General features: G+C 32.1%; 2 protein-coding genes across 4 annotated transcripts; both read left to right on the top strand.

Annotated features, from left to right (window-relative positions):
* The first annotated feature begins 7,101 nt into the window (after positions 1 to 7,101).
* Positions 7,102 to 15,528, top strand: LOC123883372. The gene is made up of 14 exons (XM_045932147.1): positions 7,102 to 7,465; positions 8,979 to 9,037; positions 9,356 to 9,473; positions 10,224 to 10,297; positions 10,614 to 10,682; positions 11,838 to 12,443; positions 12,654 to 13,186; positions 13,381 to 13,445; positions 13,582 to 13,661; positions 13,760 to 13,864; positions 14,001 to 14,140; positions 14,472 to 14,612; positions 14,892 to 15,044; positions 15,145 to 15,528. Exons 1-14 carry the CDS (start codon positions 7,264 to 7,266, stop codon positions 15,278 to 15,280), a joined length of 2,481 nt encoding a protein of 826 aa, XP_045788103.1. The 5' UTR covers positions 7,102 to 7,263; the 3' UTR covers positions 15,281 to 15,528.
* A 1,693-nt stretch (positions 15,529 to 17,221) lies between these two features.
* On the top strand, positions 17,222 to 19,827 carry LOC123883373 (F-box/FBD/LRR-repeat protein At3g52680-like). 3 transcript variants are annotated; one of them, XM_045932149.1, is made up of 4 exons: positions 17,230 to 17,443; positions 18,029 to 18,157; positions 18,263 to 18,418; positions 18,495 to 19,827. In XM_045932149.1, the coding sequence occupies exons 2-4, from the start codon at positions 18,077 to 18,079 to the stop codon at positions 18,768 to 18,770; spliced, it is 513 nt and encodes a 170-aa protein (XP_045788105.1). In that variant the 5' UTR covers positions 17,230 to 17,443; positions 18,029 to 18,076; the 3' UTR covers positions 18,771 to 19,827. The 3 variants fall into 3 exon arrangements, with proteins under 3 accessions (XP_045788104.1, XP_045788105.1, XP_045788106.1); XM_045932150.1 differs by lacking the exon at positions 17,230 to 17,443 and adding an exon at positions 17,580 to 17,709; XM_045932148.1 differs by having other exon boundaries at positions 17,222 to 18,157.
* Positions 19,828 to 22,117: the final 2,290 nt, after the last annotated feature.

Below are 22,117 nucleotides of genomic sequence, written 5' to 3'. Positions count from 1 at the left end.
TTAACAATATTTTTTTATTGGTTTTGGATTGGAATGCGCAAACCCTTCTGCAGGTGCATTTTTTGACCGACCATTAACATGTTGTTGATCATCCCGTCTGGATTGTGCACTTTATGGCACAGTTCAGAAAATTTGTTGTATATATGGGGATGAATGTTTTACGCAGAAATTGGTTTGAGTAATATATGTCAAAGTGGTATGTAGCATCATTTATGTGTAATGCACAATTGTGTGCTTACTATGTATCTTTTAGAGGGCACAAGCACACACAAGGCACTCGACTCGACCATTGTTTCTTTTCATATATTTTAGATTATTGTCAAAGTTATGTAATTGATAAAAGGATTAGCATCAGCTTGAACTGTAGAATTCAATTATTTCCTGGTAATTTACAATATATGCATGATGGTGAGGATGAATGTTTCTGTTTCCAAAATCTCGTATTTACTCTTAACTATGCCACCGTAGTTGCAGGATCATCCATCGAGGAGGAGGGCCTCCTGGCCTCATAATCATTTAGAGGTTGGTTGGATTTGTTTCTTACTCTTTTGTTGTTTGTTTGAATAACCTGTTATGTTATAGTAGTTAGTAACAAGGATGGATGGTTGGTGTATATCCTATTAGTGAGGCAACATTGTAGCTTGTGTGAGACAAGGATGGATGGTATTCACTAGAAATTGTTTCTAATTTATATATGATCATTGGGAATGTATGTGTATGAGGGGGAAAGCATGAGTTGGAAGATGGAGTGTTGTTTTATTGGTTGTTTCAAACCTTTGCAATTTGCTTTGTAACATGTTTTGTGTGTAATTGTTATCATCATACCAAATTATATAATTCCCATTTTTTTTTGTGCTTTTTGTGGCTTGACAGAATGCAGGGAAGGAAATGAAATGGAAAGTTTATAGCGAATAAGCTAGCCGATTGAATTTGTATTGTTTGATAAAATTAACGGTTGAACTAGCTTATAAGTATGAAATGACATAAAAAAATATGTTTAATTAATATTTAATTTTTTACAAATAATATGACAGAGTAAAATTGAAAAAAAAAATGATAAGCCAGCTATAAGCTCATAAGCTACTTGAAATAGTGTTTGAAAAATTAGTTGTAAACTCTTTAAAAAAAACGTTTACTTTTTTTTTTTATCATATGAACTTGTACCAAACAGAGCCAATATTCCAAATTAAGGTTGCAATATAGATTAGAATAATAAGTGTAACATTGTTGTATTCTCAAGGCTAAATTCAAACTAATAACGATTACTTACAGATATATCTAAGGCTGAATTCAAACTGATAACGATTACTTACAGATACATCCAATGATGCGTGTGTAAGAAATCTTTCCGTCGAAGTGCACAACAATTAAACTCAATAAACAATTAAATGCATTTACTTAAATACTATAATTAATTTTTTTTCATATTTTCAGTGTCAAATTCTTTTTTATGAGTTTAATTGACTAATAATGAATTTGACATTGGAAATAAATAAATGAACATTGGAAATAAATGAATGAATTTGACATTGGAAATAAATAAATGAACATTGGGCTTAGGCTTTGGCCCTGATTGTAAACATACAAAAAAAAAAAAAAAAGAATATAAAATAGTAATGTACGTGGATTCACACTACTTTACCTTTTCATAACACAACTCAGCTTTCTCTATCCGATCCCATCAACTTCCTCTCCACGACAACTTTCTCACCACGACAACTTTCTACTTTCTCGTGACAACTTTCTACTTTCTCAATGAAATCATTTATTAGCATTTAGGGCTGGACATCGGTTCGGTTTGGTTTGGTTTCGGGCTCAAACCCTAGAACCAGTCGAACCAATTGATGACATATGCATAACCATATCGAACCAATTAAATACTCGGTTTGGTCGGTTTATGGTTTCTTGGGTTGGCTCGGTTTTGGTTCGGTTCAACGGTTTAAAATATTTTAAAAAAAATTTTGTTTTTCTCAAATTTTTAATTAAAATTGGCCCAATACAATTGCAGGTTACTTGTTTCACTTTTTGGCCAAACTTTTTCCCCCCAATTTCTAGGCCTTTAAACTTAGCTATACTGTTAACCCATTATTTTCTATTTTTTTTATCCAAATATCTTGTCTAAATCTTTGGTCTAAACTTTTAATTACTTATTTTTTTTCAAATGATTATGTTGTTAGTAGCTATATGCTTGATAATAATTAATAATAATAATAATAATAATAATAATAATAGTAAAAAATTAATAACGGTTCGGTATGCAATGGGCCGAAACCTTCCAACCGTAAACCATCAATTTAATATCTTAATATCCACGGTTTACACAATTCCAACCCGTGGTTCCACATAAACCGACCTGAATGCTTAGTTTCGGTTTGGGCCGAACGGTTTCAATCGGATTGGGTCGGTTGTGCCTAGCCCTAATTAGCAATGTATTAGCCGGAGCTGCCAGATTCATCGGCAACGAATGTGCCAAGCTTGGAATCAGTTAGCATTTTCATTCAAAAACCCTAAACCTAATTCAAATTCAAATTTGATTTAATGCATTTAAATTTCTATTGAATGTCTGGATATGGATTAGATTTGTATGATTCATAACCTAATTCAAATTCAAATTCAAATTTGATTTAATGCATTTAAATTTCAATTGAATGTCAAGATATGGATTGAATTTGTATGATTCCATAAAGCTAAGTCAAATTCAAATTTGATTTAATGCATTTAAATTTCAATTGAATGTCAAGATATGGATTGGATTTGTATGATTCCATAAAAGGTTCACTTATAGGCAAAGGCAACAGGGATGATGATTCAATGACTGTGAAATCCATTGAAAAATGGTTTTTCTCACACATTTGTGAGTTTTCACATTTTTAAGTTATTGATGATTGATATATTAATTAATTAATAATAATAATAAATATAATAACCGAATTATTTTTCTCTATAGGAATTTCGAAGTTTGGCAAACGACACTTATTCTGCAGGTTTTGTTGAAACAGCATTTCAATTGCAAAATTCCCAAATTATGGCAAAACTAGCAAGTGATCAGAGAGCATTTGTAAGTACATAATATAAATATCTTTATAATTTTAAAGTCAACATTTAATAATACAATAAATTCAATTTTGTAGACTGTTGGAATTGAAAGCCCAACAATATCACACTAGGTTTTGTAGCTTCATCCCTAGCTATAATAACCCAATTTACAAGCTAAATATTAAATATGAAGATCCAGTTAAGGAAATTCAAGCTGTGGGTGAAGTTACTTCAAAGCAATGCAGCTTGATACCATCTTTGAAGGTAGCATCCAAGACTATGATGATTCGTTTGGCAAAGTAAGAAATCAAACCCAAAAAAAAATTCTATTATTATTATTATTATTATTATTATTATTATTATTATTATTATTTTACTATATTAATTTATAATATTTGTATTAATAGGACTAAAGAAACTATTGAATTTAATTCCAAATTCAATATTGATGGAAGACATGTCAACTTCATCAACTTTGACATAGTGTCAATTCCAAATTCAAAAACTGACCTGAAGTTTGGCTTAGGAGCAAATAATGTTAAAGGATGTATGCTTACAACATATGGGTTGTTCACCCATAGAGCTAGTGGAGAGATAAAATTTCTCCAAGTTGGGGCAGAGGTTGGAAGAAAGGATTGATGAAGTTAACTACAAACTGATGGGAGCCATCAAAAATGACGGCAGCGGTTTGAAACTAGGGTTTGGGTGGTCCTCCGCGTAAGGTAAGTTTCTTAGCAGTGTTTTATAGGGATAAGATTAAGGTAAGTCACAAGGATTTAGTGAGAGACAACAACCACCACCAACTAGAAGGAAAACACACAAGGACACAAATAATTATTTTTCTCAAATCTAATTTCAATTTACCAATGTAGTAATTAACCATGCAAAAATATAATTAATTCATAATCAAGTGTACACATGAAAATTTTCATCAACTAAGAAAACACATCATTATATTTAATTAGGGAGTCTACAACTCGTTGATAGTCCTATCCTCCTAATGAAGGTCTTCCCATAAGGGTAGCTCAATCTAACGGGAACCCTCCCTAATCGATATTATATAACTAGGTGCACCTAGATCTTCCGTTAACGGTCAAATGGTCAAAACCGTGATTTCAAAAACACATTTCATTAAAACCATGTTTTAACAACAATTCCAAATTTATTTATGTAAAAATGAACACTATCCACCCACAATTTCAAATCCACTACTTTAAATATCATAAGTAAATCAATCAAACTAAAGTCCATATGAATATCAACGACTTTAAAACAAGACGACGAAAAAGGTTTCAAAGGCCTGTTTCACAACAAAAACATTTATAATAAGGGTCATGTTAACTTGTGCCCTAAGACACATGTTAACATAGAAAATGAGTAACATAAAATTGATAGTAGTAGTTAAAAATAAGTAGTAATGATCATCATCAACTCAATGTTATGACGAATCAACTAAGTTTGCTCTCCCACCACTCATGAGAAGCATGTGAAGCTTCCGGCAAGAGTCTCAATTAGCAACTTTCACAAAATGGGTATTATTATTCTTCTTCAAAGCACAAACGCTAACCCAAAATCACACCTAATAGCATTTGTGGAAGTTTGAGAAACTTATATAAGTAGTATCTTTCTTTTAGGTGTATGGTTGATGGTTGATATTTGTTGCTGGAATGAGAAGAAGAGGTGAAATGGAAAAAGAAAGAAAGAAAAAAACGTGGAACAGTGGTGCTGTGGTTTTATTTGGTTTTTTGTCCTTTATTGGGTTCAATACACACGCTCTCAGCATCGCGTAACGTAACGGTGAGTATTCGTCGTCACCAAATTTGACTCAAAGACAAAAGTCATAGTCAACTTCAAGGTATAATTAATCACCAAAAACTAGGCAGATGAATTTAAATTTAATTAATTAATTTATACGTAAAAAGGAAAGAACTTTCCGTCCACAAATTCTAGTTTAACTGACAAAAATATCGATTATATGATGTTTTCCTTATATAAACTTTTTCGACACATAAACTCTTTTTTCTTCATGTTTTCTTATACGATGATTTTATGAAATTTTGTTGGACTATATTGATTTTGTGATATTTTAAAGATTTTTTAACAAGATTTTTTTACGATGAAGATTTTTAACACATGATTTGAATGAATTTTGAGAAATTTTTTTCAAAATACTTTTTACAATCAAGATTTCATAATACTTTATATATTAGGAAACTTGTGTATATTTGGAAAATTTTAAAAGAATCGATAAATTTTTATTTTTTTTGGTACATAAGAATCAATAAATTTTAATAAAAGAAATTATATTTTTTTGGGAATGCAAATATTTAAAAAAAATTAAAAATAAAAAACCCTTACTTATTTTTTTAGTATATGTTTCTAATCACCAATAAAAAGGTCACCACCACCATTGATGGGAAACAGAAGCAGATGAATATGACGAAAAAAATTCGTTTGCTGGAAAAAATTGTAATGAATCAAAAGTTTGTAAAAAATATGTAGAATTTGTTAAAATATTTTTTGCAAAAAAGCATATTTGATAGGTAATGAAGAAGAAAAAAAAACTGGTATAATGATGATGAAAGTAAAATGTATTGGAGAGTTTCTACCAAAAAAAAATGTCTTTGAGAGTTTGAAAAAGTCTCAAGGCTTTTAGTGAGATTGTTGAAAAAGTGAACAAAAAGAAAAGAAGAAGAAAATCAGTGATAATGAACCGAGAAAGTAATAAAGAAGAATAAGAAATTTGATAAGTCTTGGAGAGTTCAAAAAAGTCTGAAGGCTTTTGGTGAGATTGTTGAAAAAATCTATCAAGTGTAGTTTCAACTAAAAAGTCTTTCAAAATCCATTCCAAAGAAGAATCCATCAAAATCGATAGACTTTTGAATACCAATAGACATTTTAAAAGTAGTAACAAATCTCAATTGAATACCAACGGATTTTGTTGCCCTGGAAAAAAATCATGTTTATGTTAATTGAATACCACAAGATTTATTGAAATTTTGTAAAAGTCTTGAATGAATACCTCAAAAATTTTTTGACATAAAAAAATCTTTTAAAATTCCATGAAATCCCAATCCAATACACCCCCTAATATTAAAAAGACAACTTTTGATATTTTTGAGATATTGAATGCACACATTTTGAGTAGAGCTGTCAAAATGGGCCGGACTATTGGGCCGGCTCATTAGCCCTATCCTTTTACACGGGTCGGGCTTCATAAAAAGGGGGTCGAGCCTTATCGGGTCAGGCTTTTTAATAGACCGTCATGGGCCGGCCCACAAACTTTTGGGCCGGCCCCTTAAAGAATTAAAATTATTTAAAAAAAATTTATAATCTTTTTATTGTTATATTTTAGTCCTATTTTTATGCATAAATTCATTTTTTTTATTGTTATTATTTGTGTTTTGTTCCTATTTATAATCTGTTTTATTCCTATTTTTAAGCCTATCATTTTTTTATATTTTTTTTTAATTTTTTTTGTGTAGGATATAAAACTTGGAATATGGTTATTTTAAGCCTATCATCTTTTTATTGTATTTATTTTATATTCTTTCTATATTTTTGTTTTTTTTTACTTAAATTACAATGGATGAATGAAAGATATAAAACTTGGAATTTTTTTTGTAGTAATAATAATAATATGACAAAAAACTTATTGGATTAGAATGTGATTATTTGTTAGAGATTTGTTTGTTTGTTTGATGAGGATAAAGAGGAAGATATTGTTGTTTGGGAGATTATGTGAGAAAATACAGGATATGATTACCTTCTTGAAGATTTAGTTGAGAAATATAACATAAATTTAGTAGAATATGTTTTTTTTTTTTTTTAAAAATACTATGAAGATTAGTGGGCCGGCCCATCGGGCCATGTAGACTTTTGCTTATCGGGTCGGGCTAATTAGGCCGAGCGATGAAATTAATGGGTCAGCCCCTTTATTTGACCGTGCCCCTCCAGGCCGGACCGGGTCAGCCCATTTGACAGCTCTAATTTTAAGACATAATTTCTATTTTTAAATACTTATAATGTCTGACACTGTTTAGTTTTTTTTTTTTTTTAAGATTTGTCAACAAATTTTTTAACACACGTCCTCGGAATATTGTTTTACTAATTTTGAATTGATTTTTACTTATTTCCATCTGCTTTAATATAGAAAAATTTCAGTAACACACAATTCATCATTTCACACGGACCCTTTATTCTTGTATTCTCGAAATTACAAAAAACATGTCTTTCAATTCGATTCTCTGTTGTCATCAAACACTGATTCTCCTCAGTGTTTTGTTACTTTTCACTTCTTCACATAATTATAATAATCTCTGCTCTGCAAACGATGAACTAAATAATAGCACTCATGGTTTCTTCACAATTTCCAGTTTCACCTACCCTCAAACTACTCTTAGCCCCTTTGATTTTCATTATATTAGAGGTTTGTCATCAAATTCTCATTCACCCTTTTGTTTATATGTTATACGTAAATGTTCTGTTTTTAATGTTCATGAAGGTTTTCTTAGTGTCAAATTTAATGGGTTGAAATTGAATTTCGAGTTTTTAGCTGAATTTGTGTTTATGTGATAGTCTATGAAGTACAGACACTCCTCCAATTAGGTGTCCCGGTGTCGAACAGACATCGGTGTCTGATACCGAAACATATGATTGCATTGAATTATATAATTTTCTCGAATTATTATCGACTTGTGCGTCGGTGTCCGTGTCTGTGTGTGCTTCATAGGTGATAATAGTTTCTTTTGGTCTTTTGATTAGTGTGGAATTGAGTCAATTGACTTATTATTTCGTTGATCCCTTGTTTTTAAATTGTTAGTATTGTTTTGTTATTGGTTTGAACTTTGAAGAGTTCCATTTATATTATTATATATAATTGTTTGTTCTGCTATTCTCTATTAGTACATGGTAAAGGTCAGAATTAAACCCTCTTGAAGGAATTTATATGAAGAATCACAGTTACTATTTAGTTGTGTTGATCTTATGCGTGCTTTGTTTTCTGGTAATAATAGATAGGTAAACTATGAAAAATACGTTTTTGGTAGCAGTGACATGACACTTCAAACTAAAAACCTATGTGGTGTTTGACACTGACACATGTAGTTAAATTCATATATTTCACTTTCTCAACTTATTACCTCAAATTATTATCCAGTGTCAACATGTGTCAGGGTCCTGTCCGGAATCCGTGTTTGCGTTTGTGCTTCATAGTAATGATAATGACCTTTATATGTGGATACTATTAATTTTAGCACCGGAATTGTCATGAATTGATATAAAGAACATGATACAATCTTATGATGATAGTGAGGTGTCAATGTGTCAACGCCGTGTCCGATATTCGTGTCTGCGTCAGTGCTTTGAAGTAATGACCTTTATATGTGGAGACTATTGTACTTTTAGTACTGGAAAAGCCATGAATTGATATGAAGGACATGATACAATCTTATGATGATAGTGAGTTGTCATCTCTATAGCACTGACACTTCTGATCAAAGACGTGTGTGGTGTCCAGCACACGTCAATATCTGACACTGATACGGCACCAACAAATGTAATTACATTCAATTATGTTATTTTCAGAAATGATTACCGGTGTTGACGTGTCAATGTTGTGTCTGGTGTCCGTGTCTATGCTTCATAGGTTGTCATTAGTTCACTAATCTTATTGCTACTGTTCTGTTTGTAATTGTGGTTATTGATTTATGAACTTTTCTTCTGTCTCAGTTTTCACTGCATTGCTCGATTCTTCAAATGTACTTTGTTGCTAATGTGTCTATAGTTTTTAACCATTGAAACTTTATCGGTGATGTGTTTATGTCTAACTATTATACATGGAATCCTTATATCAGTAAAAAACTGTATAATAATCAGCTGTTTCGGATTGGTGATGTTATGGATGATCTTACATTGTCTCTTGATGTTTTGTCATGAACCAGTTGATATACCGCCGTGGTTTTCTGCAGTCTCCATAGCATTGAATTCAGATGTAGACCTTGTAAGTATGTTAATATCTGTAATTCTTTTTATATAGGTGCAACCTAGAATACTGCTAGCATCTGTATTGATGTTTGTTGCCTGAAACAATTTTATTTCTTTCGATCAAATATATTTGATTGGCTTCTATTTTGATATTGTTATTTATATTTTATAGTGTTACTCATTGCATGAGGTAATAATTCAAATTATTTAGTTCTCTGGATGAAGTCCTATATTTGTAATTACATTTCATTTTTATTTTCTTGCTTTATCTGTTTATTTAATCAGCTTTGAGGTGTTTTGTTCCCTCATTTGGCCATTCATGTATTGTTTTCAGGATGTTACGAAAATCGAAAGGGTTCCAAAAAGATCACTGCCAATAATATGCTTTAGAGATGGAAGTCCCCCTCTACCAGATGCTTTAAACACATCTCTGAAATATTCAGCTATCTCAGGTAGAAGCCCCATCTAAAATGCAATCAGTTCTTGTTTGGATTAAAAGCTTAATTAAATGCTTATAGTATAAGCGCTTATGGTAGACGTTTACGTATAAGCTATTTCTATTACAAAAGATAAAATAAAGTCAAACTGTTTTCATATAAGCTATAACCTAGTTTCATAAGCTATCCTGTAGAGCTTATGAAAATAAGTTGAAAACAACTTATGGACTTCACACAAGTTGTTGCTATAAGTTCTCCCAAACAATCTCACAATGCTCCTGCTAAGCTCAAATACGCCAATCCAAACTGACCTTCAATCCAAGTTAATTAGACTGCTTTATTAACATAAAGTTTGAGCACAGAAATTCTGTCTTATTTCATTCCTAGATATTTATAGCATGATTAATCTAACATTTTTTACTCATCAGCATGATTAAACCGTTGGAGCCTTGGTAAATTATTTTTTTCAGAGTAGGTTCTTCTTTGATTCATTAGCAGTCATTTAGTTCTTTTCCCCACTATGATTTTTCTTTTGGCAACCATATAATGATAAATGAGTAAATACTGAACTCGTGAAAACATAGTGGTTTCTGCATTGCTTAGTGTTTCACAGCTTATGAACCGCCACGATATTACTCATTCACTTGTTCTTGGTCTTCTCCTCTTTCTCCGATGTCTCCGATGACCAGGATAAATGACTTCTGTTTTGCAATGGCTAATGTAGTGAGAAATTAAAATTACTTTTTTGTTCCTCTTTTTTTATAGGAATAAATGGTCTTGATACGGAGCAGTGCTTTCCTATGGAGAAAAATATCACTATGAAATTGACTAATGAACTGGTATTGTTATAACTCATATGTCCTTTTTATTTTTCACAATATATTTATTTGTGTGTGATGTTATTGTATCTTAAGCTCAGTTTCTTCTTTCCTTTGTATCAAAACTAGCTACACACGACTTTGTATCTAAATTTGTATTGAGAACCTGTGCAACACACGGGAAAGAAATCATTGAAAGAACCTATGTCAGTTGCGATTTAAAATCTGTGTTTAATAATAGAGCAGCAAGAATGTTTAACATTGATGCGTCCAAAGTGTTTTTGCTTAGAGTTATTTTATAATGTCATAATGTATAAACGTAAGAATTATTGTTCAGATATCTCCAGGTGCTTGGTACATTGGTCTTTTCAACGGCATCGGAGATGCAAGAACACAATCAAGGATGGTATGGTTTATTATCCGAGTATTACTTTTACGATATCATAAAGAATATCCCACATATTTTTCATCACATTTTTCATTCATTTTTTGTCATTTCAATACAACTAATGTAACTAGTATAACTTGTCTGTTCCGATTGAGGCCTGTTTGGATAAACAATTTAATTAAGTGCTTATAAGATACAGGCAGCAGCGGACCTAGGGGTGGGCTGAGGTGGGCCACGGCCCACCCCCAAAAAATAATTTTTTTTATACGTAGGGTATTAATTTAAATGTATTATTAATGATTTTAAGTCACCCGGTATATATATGTGTACAAATATTAATTTAGAGTATATTATTGATGATTATAAGTAATTCGGTACACATATTAGTTCAAGTATTAGTGTAAATGTCGGTTCATAATTAATTGAATTTATAATAATAGATAAAATTAGCAGTTGAACTAGCATATATAAATATGAAATGACATAAAAAAATATGTTTAATTAATATTAAATTTTTCAAGTCTCATATTTTCACATTTGTTGCAATTTTAGTCCTATCTCAATATTTGTTTATTACTTTTTTGCTGTAAAATTAGCGAATTTTAATGGGAAAAAATTGTGAATTTTGGTCTCAAGTTTGATATTTCATCTTTAGATTCAATGTTGGAGACAACAAATCACCTTTATAGCCAAAAATCACAATTTTTAGAGTAAAAATATAGTTTGTTGGTACCAAAATTGTAACATGTGAAAATAGAGGAGCAAAAAATTCAATTTGAAAATAGATTGACTATTTTTCGGCCCACCCATGATATTTTTTCTGGTTCCGCCACTGGATACAGGTTTATCATATAACTTCTTATGTATAAGCTATTTCTATAATAAACTCAAATTATTTTCACATAAATCATAAGTTGTTTTCATTAGCTATAATGGAGAGTTGCTGGAAATGAGCTGAAAACAGTTTATGAACATGTTATAAGATGTTTCCATAAGCTCTTCCAAACAGTCTGACAAGTGCTTATTCTAATAGATAAGCTCAAATAATCCAATCCAAATAGGCATTGAAAATAAAATCAAGTATTGTATTGCATCCCATCTCAAAACAAATACTCTCCAACTGGTTTCCATTTTGCTCATTCAATCTCTTAACAAACTTCTCTACATCTGCAGATTATTCGAGGCACATCGTACTCCTTTAGTGCCAATATAAGTGTGGAAGCTTGCACAAATTCGATGATGAGAGGGGAGTTCTGTAACAGCACCGTCAATCCACTTTCATGCACAACATCTGATGTCTATAATTCTACGAAGGCGGCTACACTGAAGAAGCCAACGATTGAAAATGCGGTGACCTGCAAAAGTAACTTTGAAACTTTGTGTGTTCAGGAAGGCGTACCTAACTTATATTCCTTGGATATTAATAATGTGGTCGAAGAATTGACCATTACGGCTGAAAATATCAGATTCAATATTACACCTTCAAGTAACGCTTCTAATGCAAGTGATGTTAATTTATTGTGTTTTGCTCGCCACGGTGCAATACCTGCAAATAGTTTGTATGATTATTCCAGTGATTTAAATAAAGCCCCTCTGGTTATTCGTTCTCCACTGATCGGGCGTTGGTACATTAGTGTATTACCGGTTAATCTTACAAAAAAGTTTGGAGAGACTCATGACGGTGATGTAAAAGTTTGCTATTCTCTTGAATCACAAATGCTTCAGTGTCCACTTGGAAAAGCTGGACCAAATTGTACAACGAGTAGCTATGCACTTCAGGTAGTATTCATTGCTAGATACGTCTCTTTTTATTCTCTTTGGTGCTGGTGCTTTTTCTGATATATTCCTTCTGTTCCTTTATAATTGTCGCTTTTGCAGAAGAATTTTGTTCCTATTTATTTGTCGTTTTCAAAGTTTAATGCAAAATTAATTATTGTTATATGTTTATGCTCAAAGATATTATATTCACAGACAATATGTTTACTGCAGACAGTTCTAAGGACAAGTCCAATCCCGTTTGAATCATATTATTTGCCTATTGGTGAAGGAGAATATTCTTCTGCCAATTTTCCTCTCGAACCACTTTTAAATAACTCATCAAACTTAGGAGAATCCAATGACATTTGGACTTATTTTACTTTCGACATTCCTCGTGGTGCAGCTGGCCGAAACATTCACATACGGCTATCCTCAAATACGAAGATCAATTACGAAGTTTATGCGAGATTCGGTGGATTGCCTTCTGTTGATATATGGGACTATTATTATGCTAACAAGACACAGAAAAGCGACCAATCAATGTTTTTCATGCTATATGATTCGAACGATAATAATGTTGATTTTTACATTATTTATGCTAGAGAAGGAACTTGGAGTTTTGGTCTAAGACATGTCAATATTAGCAGTGATTCTTTGAAACAGAAAACTATCATGTCTATTTCACTTGAAGGATGCCCGAAACAATGCTCCTCTCATGGAACCTGTAAATCTTCTTTTGATGCTACCGGATTGACGTCATACAGGTTTATGTTAAGCCCTTTTGGTTGATTCTTCTCGATACATTAGTTCTGTTTTACATTTCTTTCGTTTTCTTCATATCACAAGCATTTCATAAAATAATAATCCGATAGTATGTTGCAGAGTTTTGCACTAGTTCTGTTTGTTTTCATCATCCTAAGTATATTAACAATTTTTAATGTTTACTTTTTGGATTCAGCATCTGTTCTTGTGATCGAAACCATGGTGGCTTTGACTGTAGCGTCGAAATTGTGTCACATAAAGGTGATTGTCAATTTTAGAAATTTATGGTTATCTGAATCCCCCTCCATTTCTTTCTTAAGTTATTTTTATTCAATTTCGAGGCTACTATTTAGATCAGAATAATTATTTTTTTAATCGTTATTGTAAACTTTTGTAGGGCACATACTTCAATCAGTTTTTCTGATAGGATCAAATGCTGCAGCCATACTTCCTGCCTTTTGGGCGCTTCGACAGAAGGTAGCTCTTTTCCTCTTGAATTATTTGGTCTTATCATGATTCATGATTTAATTAAGTCATTCATATATATTTTGTTGACAATGATTCTCAATATGTAGGCGTACGCGGAATGGGTTATATTCACAGCCAGTGGAATTTCGAGTGGAATATATCATGCATGCGACGTAGGGACCTGGTGTGCATTGAACTTCGGTGTTCTACAGGTTAAAAATATTTACATTATGGATTGCTTAAAAGAATTTCAATTAAGATATTTGGATCTAGCATACGACACAATACATGATAGCAGTATTTTTTTGATTTAAGAATTTACATTGACTTTACTTATCAACATTTCAGTTTATGGACTTCTGGCTCTCTTTCATGGCCGTGATTAGCACTTTTGTGTATCTAGCTACCATCGATGAAGTATATAAGAGGGCAATCCACACAACTGTGTTTATCTTTACTGCTCTCATGTCGATAACTAATGCAACCAGGTAAATCGAACTAAAACCTGTTTGGATTGACTTATTTGAGATTATCTACTGGTATAAGCACTTGTGAGACTGTTTAGGAGAGCTTATGGAAACAACTTATGAGTTATGACATGTACATAAGTTGTTTTCAACTTATGGAAACTGTTTATCTTTTGTTATAGAAATAGCTTTTACATAAGCATTTATATAATAAGCGCTTATGCTATGAGCACTTAATTAAGTTGTTTATCAAATCATAAACATGGTTCTAGTTGACAAATAAACCTGTATATATATATCCTGCTAGAGGTGTTTAAGTTATGTTCACGTTTATCTATACTAAAACGTGCAGGTCTTCAAATATTGTTCTTGTGATTGTGATTGGGGCTCTTGGCCTTCTTATTGGATGGTTGATAGAAATGTCAACAAAGTATAGGTCCCTTTCATTTTCATTTTCATTTTCATTTGGATTCTCGCCAAATTTCCTTCAAAGGTAAGAGTCTTGTACCTTAGTAAAATTTATTTGAGCACAATGTCATTCGAGTTAAAGACAACATTATAGTAACTAACTGGTTCCGCATTTTGTGCACAATACTTTATCTTGGAACTTTGAAGCGTTTTCATGTGTGCATATCAAAGTGTGGTGGTCTAGTGACCAGAAACTTTTTTCAATAAGCAAGATCTCGAATTCGAGTTTATTAAATAAGAAAACAAAGTATTGAGAGAGCTTTAATATACTCAAAAATAGTAATAACGGTGAATTTCCATGCAGTTTGTTAACTATAAAGCTATGGTTCTATAATCTTGTGAAGACACTTTTGAGACGGTTCCATTGGGGTTTGATATTGGCCGGATTTGCCGCATTATTCATGGCAGGAGTAAGCTGGATGCTTGAAACAAGTGACAGCTACTGGATTTGGCATAGGTATTACAATAACACTGCTTTATCCTCTATCTCTTTTGTTTCTCGATCTTCCTTTTGTAACTCGTTTTTTTTTTTTTTTCTCTTCTAAAAATGGTTACAGCTTTTGGCATGCTACAATATACACATCTTCTTTCTTCTTCCTTTGTTCAAAAGCAAATATTGTTGATGCTGAGAATCAGTTACCTAGAAGTGAAACCTATGCTCTAACTCGTCAGAATTCATTTTCGAGAGAATAGTTAGAAGAATATTATACAGAATTGGTAGGTGCAAATAGCAAAAGGGAATGTGAGGTATAGTTTTAGTGTTAAGATTTTTTGCACAGTCAAATAATCATAATCGTCAGATCATTAAAAACGTTTGACTTCAGTCATAACTATTTCTATAGTCAGACACTCACACATGATTGACTGTGATTTGTTGACAGTGTAATTTTTTTATACTGATAGTATGAAAATTAAACTCTAGTTTGAATTTTATTTTTTTAGATTTTATGTTTTTCGTTTGAGTTTTATTTTTTTAGATTTTATGTTTTTCTTTAAAATAACTTTACAGTATTAGGCTACATGTATGGGATAAGTGATGATGACCAAAATTATAAACCAGTCTCTTGTAAATTATTTTCATCATTAGGTTTACTTCTCATATCCATTTTAGGATATTATTGAATGTACTTTTTTTTTACATGGATGCTAAGCTAGTAGAATGAATCAAACAAGGCATATATATAGTATATAAAATGGAGAGGTAAAGGTTTTGATCATATGTTTGCATTTGGATTTTTTTGTCAAGCAATTTTGATTTAGAATATTAATAGCATGGGAATTGTAGTATACGAAGAGATCTATTAAACATATTTTATTTTTTAAAATGAATAAGTGCGGAGTCTGAAATTCAAATTTCGACCCCTGCATATAACAATGTTTCTACCAACCGAGTTCTGTTCGCGCTATTTATTTATTCATTTGAATGATGGTCTTGTTATTTAATTTGGTTGACCTTTATAACCCCTCTCGAGTATGAATTTGTAGTATTTGGTAAAATTAGCGGTTGAATTAGCTTATAAGTATGAAATGACATAAAAAAAATAAAATATGTTTAATTAATACTTAATTTTTATCAAGTAAGATGATAGAAGTAAAATTGAAAGAAAAAATGATAAGGCATAGCGTTTGAAAAATAAGCTATAAGCTAGTAAAATAAGCTATAAACTCTTTTTAAAAAATGTTTACCAAATATGTATTTTTTTTGTCAAATGAGCTTATATGCTAGTATAAACTATAAGCTCATACTCTGGCCTTGCCGAACAAGAGCCAAAATCTATACTTATATTCTATCTATACCTATATATAAAGTTGATACAAAAAATTTTGGTGTTGACTTTTCATAATACCAATAATATCCTTGACTTCTTTTTTAGCAGCAAAAATCTTTTATTAACATAAGACATATCTTCTTTTTTTTTTCTTCTTTTTTTTTTCTTCATAAGTTTGCATAATAGAAAATATGGACCACATATATAGCCGTCTGCTGGTTTGAATAAAACTGCTAGAGTTGCAATTGTATCTTAAGCATGTGGCCTCATTCATCTGCTTTGAAATATACGATTGGCCTTTAAATACTCCATTCGTCCCTAAATATAAGATCTAGTTTGACCACTGTACGTACATCAATATACAATTTTGATCACTAATATCTTTAATTGTCTATTAGTCAAAATTATAAAAACTTAATATTTTGAAAATAGTCATCAAAATAAATTAAACAAGATTTTATATGCTAATATTTATATCTATATATTATTAAAAAAATACAATTTTCCCGCTCATTTCCCCCTCTTTTTATTGCAGTTTTAAATTAAAAAAAATAATATATAAATTTGTCTATCGTGAAAATCAAACCAGCATTCTTTGTTTTTCTCTTCTTTTTTTACCAATTAGTATTAATTATGATTTAGGGAAGAGTAAATATTGAGTAATAAAAAGAAACGGTAAATATTGGGAGAATGATTAAAGAAGTTGAGGTCACACTATTATTAATTAGAATTAATATTGGTCATTAGATTAAGACAAAATCAAAGGTGAGAATGTGAAAAGTTACACTTAGAGTTAATATAACTCTCCTCACATTTTAATATTACTAATTTTTTTTACGGTCGAATTTCTAGTTGAGATTTGTTTTAAAGCCAACCAGTGGCGGGTAACCTAAAAGAAAGATAACAAAAAATCAAAAGGGGATTAGGGTTTGCAGAGATCGAAGGTGGTGTTACGATCTGAAACTCACTTCTAGCTTGAAAATTCTTCAACAAAGCTCCATCCGTGTCTACTAAGTCCTCCAAGAAGCAGCCGCAGCGATTATCGATTCCGATTCGAACTCGAACAAGAGAAGAAGACGACAGTCGGGTTAGTTCCCTTCCAGACTCAATTCTATGTCACATTCTCTCCTTTCTCCCAACAAAACAAGCTGTTGCCACAACCATACTCTCAAAGAGATGGAAACCATTATGCCTCTCAGTTTCCATTCTCGATTTCGATTTCAACGACATCTCAACACTTTCCATGAAAACATCAGCCAATCTATTCTGTCTTGTATACTCAGTCATGCTATCGCGTCACGACACACTCCCAATACAAACATTCCGCCTCATATGTTGTCCTTCTAGAACAAGGTATGCCGAAGATATCATCGAACTTATTATTTCAGCCATACAAAGAAGAACTCAAACACTAGAACTTGACTTGAAGTTTATTCGTATACACAACAATTTTGTTTCCAACTTATTCATTTGTAGGACGCTTACTGTTCTTAAGTTAAAAAGGTTAACTATTTGGGAAGACATTCCTCAAATAAATAACAATATATCACCGCTCAAAACTCTTCATTTAGAAAAACTTTATTTCACAACTTATACGCACCTCATCAACTTTCTCTTATCCTTTCCACTTCTTGAGGAGTTGGAAACAAATGATTTACATATATGTCAGCAGAGATTTGTTCCAAAAGAAGCGGACAAGATCAAATGCTTGCGCAATTTGATGACAGCCAAGATTTCTGATAACGAGCCTCTTCCTTTATTCTTGCTTTCCAGGGTACACGCAAATCTCAGCATAAAGCTCGTAAGTTGATAATAGTAATAGTAATAGTTTGATTGATTGATTGATTGATTGATGATTTTACACCGCAATATGATGATTGATGATTGATTTCTAATGTTTTGTCAGACAAGGGCCTGCTTTGTCGAAGTCCCTGTTTTTTACAATCTAACTCAAATGGAGATATTCTCTGACTTAAAGCGTCGAAGTTGGCCTAACAAGTGGATGTGGATTCTAGAAATGCTTCAAAATACTCCCAAGCTTCAACATCTTATCATTCATGAGGTTTCACATATAATTTCCTTGTATTTATTTTGTTTAACTCTACCTCTATACATATCTTAACTTTTATTTGCTACAGGAGATAGAAAATGGGAATGATCATGAGGAGTACAGTTGGGAGGACCCAAAGAAGGTTCCCGAATGCCTTTCATCTCAGCTCAAAACTTGTTTGTTTAGGAATTATAGAGCCAATGAATGCGAGCTTCAATTTGCTGAATATGTTATGCGCAGTTCAAAAGTATTAATTAGCATGACAATTCACGGTGCCTGTTCCGTAGATTTAAATGCCAAGTGGGAGATGTTAGAGAAATTATGTTGCTATCCAAGTGACTGTAATGTTGTTCTATTTGTTTGACAAGGGAGGCTATTAAATATTTCTAAAATCGTGTTACCTCAAGTGAAGAGCCTTTTATATTAGGAACTCTTTATTTTTATTTTCCGGGTTAGGTTTATGTCCCTCCAGTTTTTGTTGTTACTTTTTTCTTCAATAAATTTATAGCTTTATAAAAACAAAAAAAAAAAATTTACTTTTCTTTTCATTTTCTTACCAATTGTTTTTTATTTTAGTTATCTTGATCCCTATCATTTTCTAGCAGTTGTTGATATGATGCATAGATACACCTACATGGATCAAATGATGTAAATTCTGAATTCCTGTTTTTAAGTTTGTCACTGGTGTACTTCTTTTGGATATTTTGGCCAGGGTGAGAAAATGCCCTAGTGGTCCACGGCTGAGAACCGTAAAATTAAGAAGTCTTGCCAGATTCTAAGATGCAATATGTTCACACTAGATTTTGCTCAGTCACTCACTGACCTACCTCGTTTTCGAGTGAATATGCAAATTAGTTTGTCAAATTGTATGTATCGGTCAAAATGCTCATGTAGTCTCTTGGTTGTTCTTGTGGTGACTGTCATTCAACGTCAGTGTGCTCTAATTCATGCTCGTTGAAAGTTGGGACTTCAATGGTAACAGAACATATGATATGATTTTGATATTTTCCAGCTGTATTACACGAAGAAAAAAAAGTGATTTAAGACCTGTTGTGTATGAAGTGTGTTGGCTTGAATTTAGCAGTCTTATACTTCATTCTGATATGTGTGTTCTTGGCCAGGTTGGGGATGGTATCATCGGATAAGGCAAAGAAAGCCGACATATTGAACAAAATCAGTGTCTAATGTTATTAAAGGATAGCTCCAGCTACACTTCAGTGAGTGGAGATATCCTTATCTAGGCTAGTCTCTAGGATATCTAGAGTATACCCTCACACATAGTAATACTCTCTTGTAACTATCTCCTGAAAATTAGGAACTTTCTAACTGATTCAGTTTGGCTAGTTAAACTTACAAGAGAGCCAATTGTAACAGATTTAGAATTCATAATTGCAAAAACTGAAAACGATTCAGTTGAATCAGTTTGGAATTCTCTCAATATTCATGAGTTTATCACAAAGTCAACAAATATCATTAGTGGTGGCATGCTTGTTTTTACAATTCTGACTTTGTTTTGACTGGTGGTTTTTATTATGAGATTATTCAAGATGTTTCACAAAACAGAAACGAAGTACGACTATTACTGCACATGCCAATTATGGTCTTGGCTTCATCTTTGGCTATAGTTATTTTACTTTGTCTAGGTCTAATCAGAATAAAGGTTGAGACGCTGCCTGAGAAGTTATCACATAGCTTCTACACTGAGAAGGTATTCTACTTTGATTCTTTTAAACATCCCTTTGTTTCGTATTTATCATTTTATGGATTTAATAAGGTGGACATTACTGTTTGAGAATTGTTTTTAATGTGGTAAATTTGTTGGTTGAAAAATCTTCTGGTGAGAGTGTTGATAAGTACCATGAACTATAAATTTTAAATTGAAATGATGGAATACAAAACTTCATGGACAAGGAAGGAGTTTTGATATTTTGTTAGTTATAAAATTTTATATCATTTATTGTAATTTTACTCTATTAGTAAAATATAGACAAAATAAAAATAGGAATCTATGCATAAAAATAGGAACAAAAGAAAATTTTAGGAAGTTAAGTAAAAATAATTATAAAAAATAAAAAAATTACAGTAGAAATATTAGTGGATGACGGCCGGCTCTGCAAGTGCACAGAATTGCTACCATGTAATAAAGTTATCGTTCTCCACATGGATTGTGCCAAGATTACTAGTTTCGCTTTGGAATGTGATAGTTGCCTTCGCTTTGTGTATTTAAGAAGGTATCTTTGCGGGTACTTTAGTAAATGCGGAAAGTAAATGACAGAAAAGTAAATTGCGGAAAAGTAAATGGTGTGTGTGTGACCACACGGGGTGGTTAAGTGTTGTCAGATCTCTCCCTTACTCCTGCTTGGTGGCTTCATTATTTCTCTCTTTAAGGATTTAGACTCTTGGAGTTGCAACTAGGGCTCATAAAGGGACTACGGATGTAATAACAGGTGAAGCTTTTGGTTTAATGGATGCAATTGAATGGATCGAAAGGATGGGGGAAAGGAAGGTGATATTTGAACTCGACTCGCAAATTGTGGTAAACGCTGTCAAAGATAAGAACGTGATTCGCAAGAGTTGGGGATGCATCATTCGTCGCTGCAAAACGTTCCTCCAGCATAACCCTAACTCGACGATTGAATGGGTTCCAAGGGAAGCGATTCAAGCCGCTCATGAAATGGCAAAATGGGCCGAATCAGAACCCAACAAAGAATGGACTGATAACATCCCACCTTGTATTTGGCCCTTTATCCAAAAAGATAAAGACAATATTACTCCTGTTTCAGATTGTGTTTAATAAAGTTTTTTCCCCTTCAAAAAAAAAAAAGGATTTAGACTCTTGAAAATAGGTTTGAAGCAATATTTATTCCTATTTCTATTACAAGCTTTTACAGAGCCTAGTTAAAGGTTACCTTATCTTTATTTAGACACCCTGATCCATAACTCCACTTTCTCGTTTAAACTTTGGTCTCATCGCCCTGGGACCCCTAAATTATAAGTTGTCACGTGTGCCTGAAACTCGTCACCTACCCACAGGCATACTCTGCAAGGTAGAAATTAACGTTCTTTCCAATCCTATACTAAGACGGCATATACTGAATTTATTGGTCTCCTATATGGTTTCCTATAGGCCTTAATATGTCATATCTACTAGGTCCTTGGATTTTATTCTAATGTGATCAATATTAAAATAACTAAAACCAGACAACAAAAGAGTGTGAATAGAAATAACTAAAATTCATAAATATTATAAATATTAAAACCAAACATTCGTAAGGGAGTTTCTCAACAACACCTAATTAACCTAGGAAAAATAAATTACAAAGACAGAAAGAAAAAGAACCTTATTGGCCTTGGAGTTCCTTGACATCCTTTTCTCCTTCTTAGAGTTCTCCTAACTCTCTTGTGAATATATGTTCAATGCTCTGAATATAAGTTTACTACAAAGTTTACTAATTTGTCAATCTCATTTTTAATAATATTCCAAAATTTCTACCTTTTATATAATTTTACTTTATTATTTTTTTTATATAATTTACTTTATTTATTTGCATAATATAAACTCAAAAATAAGTCAATCTAACCGGGATAAGTTTTACAAGAAATAGAAGAACAATTTCACTTATATTTTAACATTATTTTATAACAAGTTTTTAAATATTTTGGTGGCTCGGTACGGTAAGGAGGCAGGGATGCTGAGGGAACGGGGGTTGG

Source organism: Trifolium pratense, linkage group LG5 (genome assembly GCF_020283565.1).
Source record: "Trifolium pratense cultivar HEN17-A07 linkage group LG5, ARS_RC_1.1, whole genome shotgun sequence".
NCBI classification, from domain to species: Eukaryota; Viridiplantae; Streptophyta; class Magnoliopsida; order Fabales; family Fabaceae; genus Trifolium; species Trifolium pratense.
This window is presented reverse-complemented; position numbering and strand designations above follow the sequence as displayed.